General features: G+C 35.3%; 3 protein-coding genes across 5 annotated transcripts in view; 1 reads left to right on the plus strand and 2 right to left on the minus strand.

Moving 5' to 3' along the window:
* Positions 1-426: 426 nt before the first annotated feature.
* On the minus strand, positions 427-2274 carry LOC128874066 (putative GTP-binding protein 6). The gene is made up of 2 exons (XM_054118343.1): positions 1236-2274; positions 427-1159 (listed from the first exon to the last, which is right to left on the minus strand). Exons 1-2 carry the CDS (start codon positions 2262-2264, stop codon positions 728-730), a joined length of 1461 nt encoding a protein of 486 aa, XP_053974318.1. The 5' UTR covers positions 2265-2274; the 3' UTR covers positions 427-727.
* Positions 2275-2923: 649 nt separating this feature from the next.
* Positions 2924-7848, plus strand: LOC128874046 (dynamin-binding protein-like). The gene is made up of 9 exons (XM_054118299.1): positions 2924-3064; positions 3160-3337; positions 3417-3535; positions 3617-5053; positions 5129-5278; positions 5407-6027; positions 6105-6287; positions 6369-6965; positions 7038-7848. The coding sequence occupies exons 1-9, from the start codon at positions 2975-2977 to the stop codon at positions 7221-7223; spliced, it is 3561 nt and encodes a 1186-aa protein (XP_053974274.1). The 5' UTR covers positions 2924-2974; the 3' UTR covers positions 7224-7848.
* Positions 7849-10235: 2387 nt separating this feature from the next.
* LOC128884640 (quinone oxidoreductase) overlaps positions 10236-14669 on the minus strand; it is a 28456-nt gene continuing 24022 nt past the window's right edge. For 2 of the 3 annotated variants that reach the window (XM_054138163.1, XM_054138161.1), the window contains exon 3: positions 10236-13438. In XM_054138163.1, coding sequence (XP_053994138.1) covers positions 13003-13438 — 436 coding nt within the window. In that variant the 3' untranslated portion in view covers positions 10236-13002. The remainder of the gene's footprint in view (positions 13439-14669) is intronic. The other variant, XM_054138162.1, reaches the window with a different exon arrangement.

Here is a 14669-nt window from a genome sequence, read left to right on the forward strand (position 1 = left end):
CGATTGTTCATTAAATTCCAGAGGTTGATTTAGCGGCTGCCACACGCGCGTACGTAATTGCCCCGATTTTCTGCTACCGCCTTTCTCAACAATCGAGGCTCGTATATCAAACCGCATTTGGCCAGACCGAGCCGAGTGTAACGAACTTCCTTATCTCGTTTACCCTTCGTCGGATTTTCGTATCTCTCTTTTTCAACGTGCCATCCACTGTGCTTGAATTCTACTCTCCCGATAATGCGAAACCGCATCCTCCGCGGCCCACGCATCACGTCACAGACCGATTTATACTGGAATGCGCAGCACTATGGAGCATGGACACTTGCATACAACATCCTTCAAACTTTTATCTTTACGTGGTTTCAATAAGTTCTGAGAGAAACTTATATAGAATATTTTCAATCAATTTCAATGTATTTGAATAAAACTAATAAATATATAACGATACCTATACTCATTTTTATTAAAAAAAATACAAATAGTAGTAGTAGTAGTAGTAGTAGTAGTAGTAGTAGTCGTAGTATGGATGGTAAACTTCTTTTTACGTAAACATTACATTCGTTCGATACTTGTAAAAGTACATTCCACTAACGTATACCTCGGTTAAAGTTTCCGATAGTCCTACATCTGGTACTCCGAAGTGACGACTGTAAGAGAACACGTGCGTAACACGTGTTCGGAGCGACTCGTAAAATTAAAAATCTCTTAAAAATATACTGAAGGAAATCTTTTATTGTTTGGATAACTTCTTCAATCTATGAAATGCACCCTGTGACATAATTACATCCATTACTAGATACTGTGGATTTTCAGGGTCGGTCTCGACAGATGTAACTGTTGCTTCCTTGTAAAACCATGATACGATATTGCTACCGGCTTCTAGTCTAACACGTTTTGATATTAGATTAGCAGCAGATATAATTTCTTTTTCTACTTTTAATCGTAATAGATCGATGCCGGTTAATGCAGTGGCAGAGACAACAAATGCATCTTCTGGTATTTCCACTCTCTCATTTGTATCCTTTCCAATAACGTCACATTTATTGGCAACGTTAATTACTAATTTATTTTCACCTATCATAGGTTTTATTGTTTCCTGAATGTGTTGAACTTGTGCTTTGACATCAGGGTGACTTATGTCGAACACATGAATTATAATATCCTACAAAAGGTTAAGGAAATTAAGTTACAGCATTTAAATATTTTTAAATAATTGTCAAGTAAAACAGTTAACATACTGCATTTATAGCATCTTCTAAAGTTACTTTAAATGGTTCTATTAAAGTTTCTGGTACATCTTGAATAAACCCAATAGTATCGACATATAATACTTTTAAAGTATTGAAAAGAAATCCTTGATGAACTGTTGTGTCTAAAGTAGCAAATAATTTATTTTCCGGTTGCATTGATGCGTCTCCTGTTAATGCTTTTATCAAACATGTTTTTCCAGCATTTGTATAACCAACTACAGCAATACTTGGAAAGCCATATTTTTCTCTTTGATTTTTTATCAGTTTTCTATGATCTCTTAACTTATGAAGGGCATTTCGTATCCTTTTTTCTCTTTTTTCAAGCATTAATTTACATTTTTCAGTTATATTTATCCGTCCACCATAATTAGTAGTTAACTCCATCATTTTCTTCTTTATATATGGTATTTCAGCTAGAGCCACTTGCAATTTTGCTTCTGGAGTCTTTGCGTGTTCACGAAAAATATGGATAACTATAGAATAGCGATCATAAACTGGTACCTGTAAGGCTGCCTGTAATTCAGCCATTTGTACAAACTTCAGTAAATTTGTACTAACAAACATTGCTGTGGCATTTACACGGTGAATATCCCTTTTCAAAGTTTCAAGAGTTCCAGAACCAACTAATTGTTTCCTCTTCAAACTTAGTAGAGGTACAAGTCTTGTCTCGGCTATAGACCAATTGGGTAACGTTTTAATAAGTGCTACTGCCTCCTCCAATTGTAATGTAGGTGTAGTGTTCGTTTTCTTGTCATGACCCCACTTTATATATGGCTGTATAATAAACACTTTATGCCCACCACTAGCTATCCCTAAATATTCTTGCGACATATTCCTGTAAATATCTTTCTCTTCTTCATCTTCTCCATATCCTTCTATTTCTACATTAGAATCATGTTGAAATCGATGAACAAACTTTAATACAGCACATTCTCTTTTTCTAAATATTGGGTTTATTCTATTATAATATCGAGACTTATTTTGTACAACATAAATAAATTTCTTCAAGCACTGCATCTTTAAATAGATTATTTAGTCTTATTTTTGGATGTAAATCAAAATTATAGATCGTCCATGTAAAAATTATTCTCTATGTGATTTCATAACCTTAAGGTTATTAATCGCGTAGTAATTTAAATGTAACTTTCACAAGAAAATATTGCGAACTAACAAAGTTTATTACATTTCTATCGATACATTCTTATATAAACATGGGATACATTATTACTGATATAAAAATATCAAACTCCCAAATTAGATCTTTAACCTCAAATGAGAAGCTGCACTTGTATCGCGTATTAAACGAAAACGTTGATGTTATATAAAAAAATTTTTTATATCGTGATAGTTAATATTCGCTGGGACAACAATTAGAAACTTCACTTGACGTTGCAGTCGTAATTAAATAAATTTATTTGTAGAAAAGTGAGCGATTACAAAAAGTAAACACGACGAACACTATTCGTCTTGATAGATAGTAATCTACGAGAAATATTATGTAATAATTCTAGTCGTTTCTATATTACATATTTCAGACAATTTCACTAATTCAGTATGTTATGATAATATAATTAGTAATTCCTAATTACACATAGAGCAGTATAGAGGTTCTTGCCACGTGACTAGTCAGCTTCACAAAACTGACAAGGTGTCAGTCAGTCTTCACAAAACTGCGAATTGCGACTTCCCGAAATTAAACGTTAAATTTAATTTGATCGCGTAAAAAAATGGAACCGGGACAATTGACGAAAGTTTTATCCGATTTTCTCACAACTGTCGACGGTGAATTAAGTTTACAGAAAGGAGAATACTTTTTGGTAATCTTACACATATATGCTATGTAAACATTTTCGTATAACCTCATTTCGAATAAATACAAAATTATGCTATATTCGTTATACAATTGGAACAGGTGTACAGTGTCATAGATAAACACTGGTGTTACGGAGAATCTCGTGGCAGGTCAGGAAAATTTCCTTCGAGTCATTTACACAAAGTAGAAATCCCTCGACTACATGATTCGGAAACTTTGTTTGTTTCAATTGCTGCTTTTCCAGGGCAGCAGGATGGAGATTTATCTTTTAATCAAGGTAATTAGTTCCATTGTCTATAAACTAAAATCTATTTTTAGTTAGGACATTTATTTCATCTTGTATTTTATGGAAATAGGTGAAATTATTATTGGAGTACAGGATGTTGGATCTGGATGGTATTTAGGACAAATAGATTCCAAGAAGGGTATTTTTCCTTTGACTCATGCATGGCAACTTGATTCTAAATTATTAAAGGTATGCTTTGTATGCAATGGTTAGTCTGGAGGTAAAAGAATTTATTTGAAATCAGAAGTAATAAATCTTGTATTGCTTTAGAAAGCTTTTGAAAAAAAGACTATTAAAAGAAGGGCTAGAATAAAAACTAATCTAAAAGCACAACTCGAAGGTGAACTTGATTTGGTAGAAGGAGAGATAGTTACAGTCACAGAAATTCTTAATGATGGTTGGTGTCATGGAGTAACAGAAAGTGGGAAAGAAGGAATATTCCCAGAAGGATTTGTGTCTTATATAGATGATACAGATGACAATATAGATACAGCTTCTGCTGTAGGAAATAGCTCCTTGTCTTCACCAGCTACTTACAATGAAACGATATATATAAATGTTGATGAACCAACTGTTCAATCTTCTACTGAAGAACCAGCACCAGATTATTATGACTTATTTCCTCAATATAAATCAATTACATCAGATCCAATGGTAGATACTATAAAAAATAGTAATTTTGTAAAACCATATGATGTTAAACCATATGCTATAACTTTATATCCATTCAGTGGTCAGTTTCCAAATGAACTTAGTTTTGGAGAGAAGGAAATAGTACATCTCATTAAACATATAGATTCAGAATGGATGGAAGGTACAATAGACAATCGGAAAGGCATCTTTCCTATATCTTATGTTAATATTATAGTAGACTGCAATGAAAACAACAGTGAGCAAAACATGTTTAATCAAGATGTAGGTATCACAGAATATGATGAATTGATGCCCGGAACACAAGCAAAAGTGGAATACACCTTTAGAGCTCAAATGGATGGAGATTTGAATGTTATTGAGGGTGACATAGTTACGGTAATCGATATGGTAAATTCAGATTGGGTTAATGTTGAAGATAAGTCTGGTAAAATTGGTTTATGCCCGAGAGGATACCTAAGTTCTTTACATGTAGAATCATTGGATGTTATGCAAAGCATGTTGGAAGATTTCGTTGTAATACGGCACGAAGAAGCGAGTTGTGTAAGGACTGAAGAACAAAAGTCAAAAAGGCTTTCAGAACCACATAGACCCGCGCCCCCCGTTCCAGCTCCGGGTAGAATTCCATTGCAGAAAGATGCAACAGAAAATACAGAAACTTCTGAAAATGTTAATCAACAAATCGATGTTGCTGGCAACAATAATATAGATGTTAAGCAAAAAAGGGCAGATCAAAGACAAAATGTTATATCAGAATTAGTCCTTACAGAAAAGGAGTATGTTCGCGATTTAAAATTAACTTATGAAACATTTAACTTGTATAATCCAAGCTCACTCGAATCTCTGGGAATAGATGTAGCTATCTTATTTGGTAATATTTTTGATGTTATTCAAGTTGCCGACGAATTGCTAGATATGATATTGAAAGCAATGAAAGGATGCGACGAAGAATTACAAACGATTGGTCCCTGCTTCATAAAGATGTCCGAAAAATTAAAAAATGTCTATGTGAAATATTGCGGAAATCACGAAGCTGCTTTAGCTTTACTAAAGAAGGTTATATATTATACATATGTTTTTCTTATGGATTTTATATTTTGTGTGTTCTATGTATATATTTTATAATTTCAGTATGAAAGTAATGAAGAAATAATGAAAGTATTTAACAAAGGTATTGAAACATTACGGTATCAAGTAGCTTGCTTTGATATGAGTTCTGTCCTTATAAAACCAGTACAAAGAATATTGAAGTATCCTCTTATTTTATATGAATTGGTAAAGGTCAGTATTATGCAGACCTTTTACGTGTAACATTCCAATGAATCAATAAATACTTGCATACTCAAATGTTTACGTATAAATAATCAGTATATTGTAAACTTCTTTGAAATCATGTAGCCGTTTTTTAGTGTACCGAAGACAACCATCCTGATAAGTCTGTAGTCGAGGAAGCATGGAGGACTATGACGGCAGTTGCTAGTCACATTAACGAGTACAAGCGTCGGAAAGATTTGGTGACCAAGTACTTGGACAATGACAATACATTAATAAGCAAAATGTCTAAACTTAATATGCATTCCGTAGCAAAGATGTCTATGCGGTTAAGTACACGATTGTCGGCTAGTTTAGGATTAACAAACGTTGCCGTCGATTCAGAATTTGAAGAACTTGAAAAAGAGTTTCGATCTGTGGAAAAATGTACTTTACAATTAGCTAAAGACGTTGACCAGTGTCTTACATATTTAAGCGACGAAGCTATTTCTGGAGAAGTAATATCGGATTTCTTGATTCAATACTACCAAGGGACACCAAATGTTGAAGCAAGGAGACTTAGAGATATACGATCTACGATTTGGTCACAATTCATTCAAGAACTAAAAGGATGTTTAAAGGACAGAGTCAGTGCACCAATAAATTTTTTGGCGATGTTATTAGAAGGACCCGCAATGTTAATAACAAAAAGACATGACAAATTACTTGACTATGATGCGGCTATTTCTAAGAGTGAGAAGTATAAAGAATCAAAAATTGTAAGTGTTATATTGTACTATTTTTTTTTAAAGGTATATGAGTTCTAAAACATTTCAATTTTCTAACATTTGTACAGGTACAGGATGAATTGGCAACCGCGAAAAGTAATTACGAAGCATTAACGCAACAACTGTTAGAAGAATTGCCAATTTTGGTTAATGCAGCAACGAATGTATTAGTTAATTGTATCAGTGCTTTTGCTCAAGCTCGGAAACTTTTATGCGGAAAAATTACCAAACACTATTTAACCCTTTGCGAGGTATTTTGCATGGAGTAATGACTAATATTTGCAAGCGTTTGAAAAGAAAATAACTAAATTGTATATGATTTATATTTCTAGACTTCAACTCAACTATCATCTCAAGATATTTTAGAATCATTTCTAGTTAATCATAGCTTATTGTGGAATCAGATAACGCGCTTTGCATTTGCTGGATCAAATCCAAGAATAGAAGAAGCTGAGTCCACATGGTGTCCACAAAGTGAAAAACAAAGAAACACGTTGAGAAATAAATATACTAGTGATAAGTTATATATAGTTACAGAAAGTGTAGTGAGCACCTCATCTTTGGATATGGGTGCAGCACGTGGAACCCTTGTTGCAGTAATAAAGAAACAAGATCCTATGGGTGATGCGAGTAGGTGGTTTGTAGATAATGGTGTCGCGCAAGGATTTTTACCATCAAAGGTATTACAACTTCAACAAGTACCGCAAGTCCCATTATCTAATGAAATTATCACCGCAAACAAATTGTATAATACACCCACACCCGATCTAATTTGCATGGATTCTCCTGTAAAAGAAAAAGAAACTCAGTCGCATTTGCAAGAGTTACTTGAACTCAGTGTCACTGAGAAAGTAAAAAAGGAAACCCATTGTTATGGCAACATTGAGCAAATTCCTAGAGTTCAACAATATCAAAATCTAAATTATGAGGTAGACAATATCGTTTATTATAAAGTTATCGTCAAAAGATGCTTCATAGTTTTAAATTGCAATTTTTTTCAGTTTTATTACGCGGAATACGATTTCTCTGTAAATACTCCCGGAACATTGGCCATAGTTAAAGGGCAGGCTTTAAGGTTAGTTAGACCACACGATGAGAAAGGCAATGATGAGTGGTGGCTCATGGAAGATCGTTATGGTAATAAAGGTTATGTACCTAAAAATTATTTACGCGAACCGTCTGGCTAAAACAATAAAATCAGAAACGGAACTTTATATTGGCGCATTAGCCTCTTCGTCTATTATATTCCTAATGTTATTGTTTCAATCTATTATATTGGTAATGTTGGTACCTCAATCTATTATATTGCTATCATTAGTGCCTTGATTCATACAATCTTGTATTATAATGAATTTGTCTAATCAATATTCCAAATATTTATTAGCATTGAATATTAGTTAGTAGAATTATTTGAAATTAAAATATTTTATCAATTGTAATTTTTCCTAAACATATTACAATGTCTCCCGCTTACAGTACTTATGCTTACATGCTTCAGACTTAAACATATTTCCTAATTATTTATTTATATGTGAGTACATTGGATGTAATTAAAATATGTATTATATAACTTCGTCTACTAAAGAGATATATTACTTCTGTGATAATACAAATATGTTTCACTGTGAATGTATTTGCAATTTTGTTATAATTTAAATATATTGTTACTATTTAAATATATTTTTTAATTGGTGAATAATATCTCAATACAATCTACATGGTATTTTTTAAATTTATATACATAAATGTATCTGCAAAGATACATGTGACATTTATATAAATTAGAAAACTGTATAAAAATCCAAATAAAGATATATACAAATAATCTCGTGTTTATACAATTATTATAATATTAAATATTAAAAATTGGCTTGATCCTCAATTCATTCAACTACCACTTAAAAATTAGAATGAAATGAGTACTCTCTAGTATAAAATATAAAATAAAAGTAGTAGAAACTAACGTATGGGAGTCGTTTTAACTGTTACCAGTATGCACAAGATAAAAAACACAATGATACTTATTAACGCAAGCACAAATCACATCATCCACGGTAGAGTTCAAATGTTTAACTGCGATTCCCTACAATTGAACGGGTACGACAGAAGTTATTTTTACTTTATTTGAATGCGTCATTATCGTTGGTATGATTTTTCGAGAAATCGAAAGAGTGTACAAAGATGATGCATACTTCGATGAATAACTTCTAACTCTCCTAAAAGAATTACTTGTCGATGAATTACTTCTTTAACTTTTTAAAAAGAAGATGAAGATGCTGCTTGTTGAACGTCCTTTTCTATTAAGCTATAAATTGAATATCCTTATGGAAAACTTTTTATATTGATTAGTTGTGCCCAGTTATGTCTTACAAAGGAACATATCCAATTGTCACACGCATTGCTATCGAATGATTATCAAGGATTTCAGTTTTAACTACAAGTTATATTGTTAGAAATATCAGCTTTACTCGATCGTTTGTTAACTTTTTGCAAATGAATAAAAGACATTGGTACTCGTGGAAGATAGTATAGATCATTAGCAACATTCAAGAACCAATGTTGATACGATTTCGATTGAAATTAAATAGTTATAAACATTTTTCGGCGATTACTAGGTGAAAAATGTTTATAACTATTTAATTTCAATCGAAATCGTATCAACATTGGTTCTTGAATATTGCTAATGATCCATACTATCTAAAAAAAATCCGGTCCGGCTGGCATCACTGCTTCCACGTTCAAAAATCGCTCGCATCATGATTATTATACATCATGATATATTATACAGGGTGTCCCAAAAGTCGGGGAGGAGCCGGAAATGGGGGGTAGCTGAGACGATTCTGAACAACAATTTCCTTTGCAAAAATGTCGGATGGGGCTTCGTTTTTGAATTATTAACGAAAAACACTGACCAATCACAGCGTCCGAGGAGCGCGCGCTCAGAGCATAGGCGTAAGCGAGGAGGCTCGAGCCAGCGAACAAGCGGGCCGGTAAAACAGCACGCGTTAATACCAGTGTGAGGTTGTAGCACATGAAACGTCTTATTTATAATGAAAACTTTAAGCAAATATAACTTTTTCTTTATATTAAACGTTACTGATCAAGATAGGAGGTATCGAAATCTGTACATTTAATGAAGAAATTACACGTTTCCTACCTTCAAATACGTAATCGTTAAAAAATTTCAATGACAATTTATCATAATAAATTTGAATCTAACTTTAACATGAGAATCGTTAAAATGTACAACTTACAACTATAAGAAAATGGGTGAAAATATGTAAATGTTTGAAAATTAAAATGAAGGAGACTCTAAACTTTGCATTAATGCGTCAAAGATCTGAAGGATAGAAATATTTTTCGAAAAAGTGGATAAAAAAATTTGCCAATACAAAATGAGGCATTGCATGTGTTACAACGTAAAAATACCAGTAATAAAAATGCCTGAAATTAACCCTTAAATGCCCTAAGTTTCAAATTTGATACCGAACTTTTAAATCGAATTGTACACTTGCAATTGGTTTGTTTTTAATATTTGGCTGTATGTATGTTACCATTGCATAATGTTCTTTTGAACAAAAGTTGAAAAAATAAACGTCAGCTGTCAAAATTGTTCAAATCATAAATACATTGATATTTTTTAAAATTTAATTTGGAAAATCAGGCTTCTAAGGGTTAACATGTGAAGGCAGAATTAAAATTAGACTGACCCATTGACTTGTAAGTTGACCTGTTTTCGTGAAGAAGGGCTGCAGCGAATGGGTCATCGCACCGATCCTATATAATGATTATTATTACTAAATATCCTGTAAAAGATGCCTCCTTTGTATAACAAATCTTAGCGAATACAAGATGTTTACTTCAACTGAATTCTGAATATGTATGACTACCGTTATTTGACATTACACGAAGTGTCCAATGTGATTTTGATTTCCTGCATGAATCAACGATGATTTCTAGTTAAGAAGTGCACTGGTGGATATCAAGACAATCGTGACACTTCATGACAATCAGGGACGATCACTTAATTGAGAGAAATCAAGCCAATCACGGTTTAAAGTCTAACTCACTTAAGCACTATGATTGAAACCAGTAGATTACGAAGCATTAGAACAAAAAATATCTGTTTTTCAGTCGATGTGACAAACATGCAGAACATTGAGATCGCGTAGGGGATTATAATGATACACAGAACCATATTTTTATTTTTAATAAAAAATGTATTTGCTATATTATCACCGTAACATAGTACAATTACTGCCACAATCAACAGTCGTTACAATAACGTGGCGACGTGTGTCTACACCTCTAAATTATCGCCTAGGACTACGATAATAATGAAAAGAAAGAGATGCAGAAATACGCTTAAATAAAGAAAACAGTCTTTCGAAGTACAGCGACTTAATAACTGCGATGAGATGCGATTAATTAGTCGTACTTGTACATAGCACGCGAACGATTCATAAACTTATACTAACTTTAGCTACGTGAAAAAGGAATACTGATGTCTAACGATAATTCACGAAATGCCCCCGACGCGAATATGGACCTTACGTAAACAATTCACTTACACGTTTCGATTATGCGACAATCGTTCCGTATAAATACTAAATCGTACAGGCTGTCCCGTGTCAAGTGTTACAAGCTTTCTTAAACGAATGAAGATATCAATGTCATCTTTGCTACAGTTAAAGAGAAAAAAGAGGGCGCCCCCTAAACTTTGTTTAAAGTGTGTTCTAAATAGAATTATAACCAAAACAGAATCAGAAATTAAATTAAAGTTAGCCTCCTCTGTACCATGTGATTGTACGAGGAATGAAGTCGATATCTTCGATAGTTTCTCGGAACACGAAACACTCTGTACGTGTAAACGCGAATTAAGTTCACCAGACTACCACGAATAATTATAAAGCAGTATTTTTATCGCATTGTTACGGTTTCATTCGCGAAACCGTTGGCAGATATGATACTTGTACGCCCAATAAATTGGGAAACAATTGTTCCTCGTCCTTGTTTCTAAATACGTGTCGAGTACGTTTTAAGTACGCGTTCAAAATACATTCTCTATACGATTTACACTGTTTAAATACAGAGAGTTTGCAATCCTGACGAGGGAACTCGTCTCTCTCACGAACATTTCTCGATAACCTCGCGATTCCAGTCCAGTATCTTCGTTCAGAAACATCAAACTATAACGGTAATTAACATTCAATTGACATGAAATATTTAACGTTACAATTAATTATCCTTCTTGGGTATCTTCGCGTTACCACGTGAACGTTAAGATCAGCACGTCGGGCTCAACACCCTTTGCGGTCCTAGGTCGAGCGAGGCTCGCCAGAAGTAGTACAGAAATTGGTAAATCTAGACCGCAAGGGGTTAACTCGACGAATCATCAAACGATAACTCTTGTTCAACGATCGGATAAGCCACGTGAAAGGTACCCATAGGTACCTTCGATGAATTTTGCGTGTGAAACTGTTGGCAGAAAAGTCAATTCATCGTTTTGTCCTATGATTAAAAAGAAACGTTATCCGACCAAGAAACTTGAGCATTGAACGTGTCTCGTGGAAAGGAAAGCTTCTCCTTTCGTTCGAGAATCTCTCCCGTGGTTCCATCGACGTCCAGTAAATTGAATCGGGCTCTATCGGTGGCTCTTAACTCATTGCACGCAGGTCCCGCGTTGTTACAAGATTTTTAGCGTATACGAACTCCTAGAACCTGACCAAAATGCTACATTACAAGTTGAATTAAGCTCTCTAACGTTTTCAACCAGCATGTTTATAAATCTAGTCGAAGAATATGGTTGTTCCCTTAACTCTTTTGGACCTGCTGGCAACACGTGTAACGGATTCTCCGAAAGGGCCGTCAAGACTCCATCTTCCACGTGTTGGATCAATAAAACAAAATTTTAAGGACCCTTTTGTAAAATCCTTTAGACCCCAATGTGATTTTGTAATGCGTATATGAATTCGAAATATGTTTTGTACTATGAGATTGCTTCGAAAAAAGGATCAGTTCCATCCTAGATGGAAAGGGTTCATTAAAATTCTGGTCCTGACAAATGTGTGGTTCTTAACACGTTGCGCGACGGTTTTACATTATTATAGAATCTTTACTTTGTAGACTTTACCGGTGTACTGCCATATGTATGTTCACTTTTATATCAAACAGGACACAAATTTCAATTTAATCGGAACAGTTCTGTTAGAAATCAAGATAGATTCTAAATACCTCTACGTCTTGAAGGGTTTCAAAAAAATATTAAATGTTATTACTTTGTGTTTAAATTAAAATAAATTAAAAATTTGCGTACATGTATAGTCTACTTCCTTGTAACATGCAACCGGTAGAAATTCTACAGCTAAGATTTGCGCGCAATGCGTTAAGCGAAGCAATCCAGTAACTCGAGCGAAAGAACCACGTTAAAAGTAAATCTCACGCGTGACCGCGATGCTATATCGAGTTCGACCGAGAACTTTCTCCGCGATACCCGGGAGATTTACATGACATCATCGTTTCTTTAATACTTCTTACTACCTTACGATAATACGACATCGAGAAACCGTCGGTTCTCGCCAACATGTGAACTTTTGAAAAAACCGAAAGAATTCAGCGAAAGTGCTCTATGATCGACAGCGTACGGGGAACAGCACAGCGGTGCGTTTGTATCATCGATAGATACCCAGTGATACGCGTGCATTGTCTACGTCGATCGTCCACTCTCCTTCTAGAAGATCGTGTTCCTTCCGACACGAATCGTTAACGCTCCTACAGAACGATCCGTGGGAACTACTCCCGTTTGCAAAATCTGAAACTTCAAACCCGTCTATGCCGAATACTCGACGTTGGCATCTTCTGGCAACCTTAGATAATCCAGCAGAGCTTTCATCCTTCCCCCAATCGTGTTCGAGGTCTCGCCGTACCGATCCGCGCGGCACCCAATGGTCCAATCGAGGGAATCCCTTAATCCGCTGGGTAGAAACGTAAAATCGCGCGTCCCTGGATCTCCGAATGGCATAGTTTCTGCACGACGTCGAGGACCTGCTCGGCAGGATAGACAGTGTGCGGTGGTGGCTCGATTTCACCGGAAGCCACCAGTTGGACCAGCTCGCTAAGTTGCTCGAGGGTACCAGGCTCGACGGATTTTATGCTCTGCTGCCATTCTTCGGCTCGTCGGCTGAACTTTGGCATCAGTCGATCCGCTACCTCCTTGATGATGAAGACCACTCCACCTTTGCTCAGGCATTGCATGCTGCGATGGAGACTGCGTGACGTGATGCCAAAGTCGATCACCACGTCCACGTGGCCCCGACAGGCGTCCATGGTGCGCTCGATCAGCTGTTTCTCGTACAGGTCCTCGCTCCACTGGACCACGTTCACGCTGTAAGCAGTAAGCAGACTGTTGGTGAATAAATCGAATGGACTGATAGGTGGACGCAGACGAACTGGGCATTCGACTATCTACGTGGGTTCAGGGGTCCATTCGAAGCGTCTAAGCACATCTAGAGGATCTATGATCGCGAGGATTCTCTGTATCAAAGGGGAAGAATTGGACGAATTTTGGAGTAATTTGGGTTGAGATTTAAGCACGAAAATTGAAGAGTAGCTGCGAGGTCGTGGATTGATTTTTGTTCTCCTTGAGATGGTTGTGAATTGAAATTGGTAGAGATGACGAGGAGTCATACGATCTTTAGTTAAGGACGTTTTTAATCAAATGGTAACTATTTTTAAGCTTGTAATGCATAAGCTTAAGGAAAGTAATTTGGCCCTATACCTAAGATTCGATATAATCGTCACCTACGTGCAAATTTTACGACTTAAGCTGGTGCTCGTAATTTGTGGGAAGCTGGTGCAAAAAACCATAATACTTGAAACGTGCGTCGAGGAAAGGAAAATATAACGTTGTATACAAACCGTATCGTCTCTTATCAGATTAAACGCTATTTATGTTCGTATGACGTGTAGCCCCACACGAGAGGACACGGAAAACGATTCGAGATAAGGTTTGCATAATACTTATCAGGCGAAGACGTGTCAAGTTACAGAAAGTTATAATCGATCCGTCGATACGGTCAATTTACTGAAGCAACGAAAACAGAATGGTTTGGATAACAGAGATCAAACAGGGATCGTCAATTGTTCGATGTCAAAGATCAATAACGAGCGCGTCTCGCTATATACAAGCCGACAAACGTCATGCACATAATGGTGAACGAGAAGCGACGTGAAAAATGAAAATTAAGGTGTGCTATGCTAGAAACTAAAAGGTTCTCCAAAACGGGACTTATTATAAAATAAGTTTTTGGTATACTTGGAAACAGTATATAAAAGTTAATAGAAGTTACAGGCTCTTTTTAAATTGGTCTATAATTATACATAAAAAGAAAAGTTGAAAATCTAGGTAAACAGGAGATAGAACGTTGTACTTCCATAGTTTTAGATAAACTCATTACCACAAATTCACAAATATTGGTTCCCTTAATACGCGAATAACAAGTAAGTAAATTATAATGAAATCTATACATAAGATAAAGTAACGTTCAGATACATGAAAGTCGTCTCAATCTATCCAACACTTGAGCTCAAAATACATTCACCCTTTAAATATAGACAAATTAATCTGCTCATTA

Source organism: Hylaeus volcanicus, chromosome 1, assembly GCF_026283585.1.
Source record: "Hylaeus volcanicus isolate JK05 chromosome 1, UHH_iyHylVolc1.0_haploid, whole genome shotgun sequence".
NCBI classification, from domain to species: domain Eukaryota; kingdom Metazoa; phylum Arthropoda; class Insecta; order Hymenoptera; family Colletidae; genus Hylaeus; species Hylaeus volcanicus.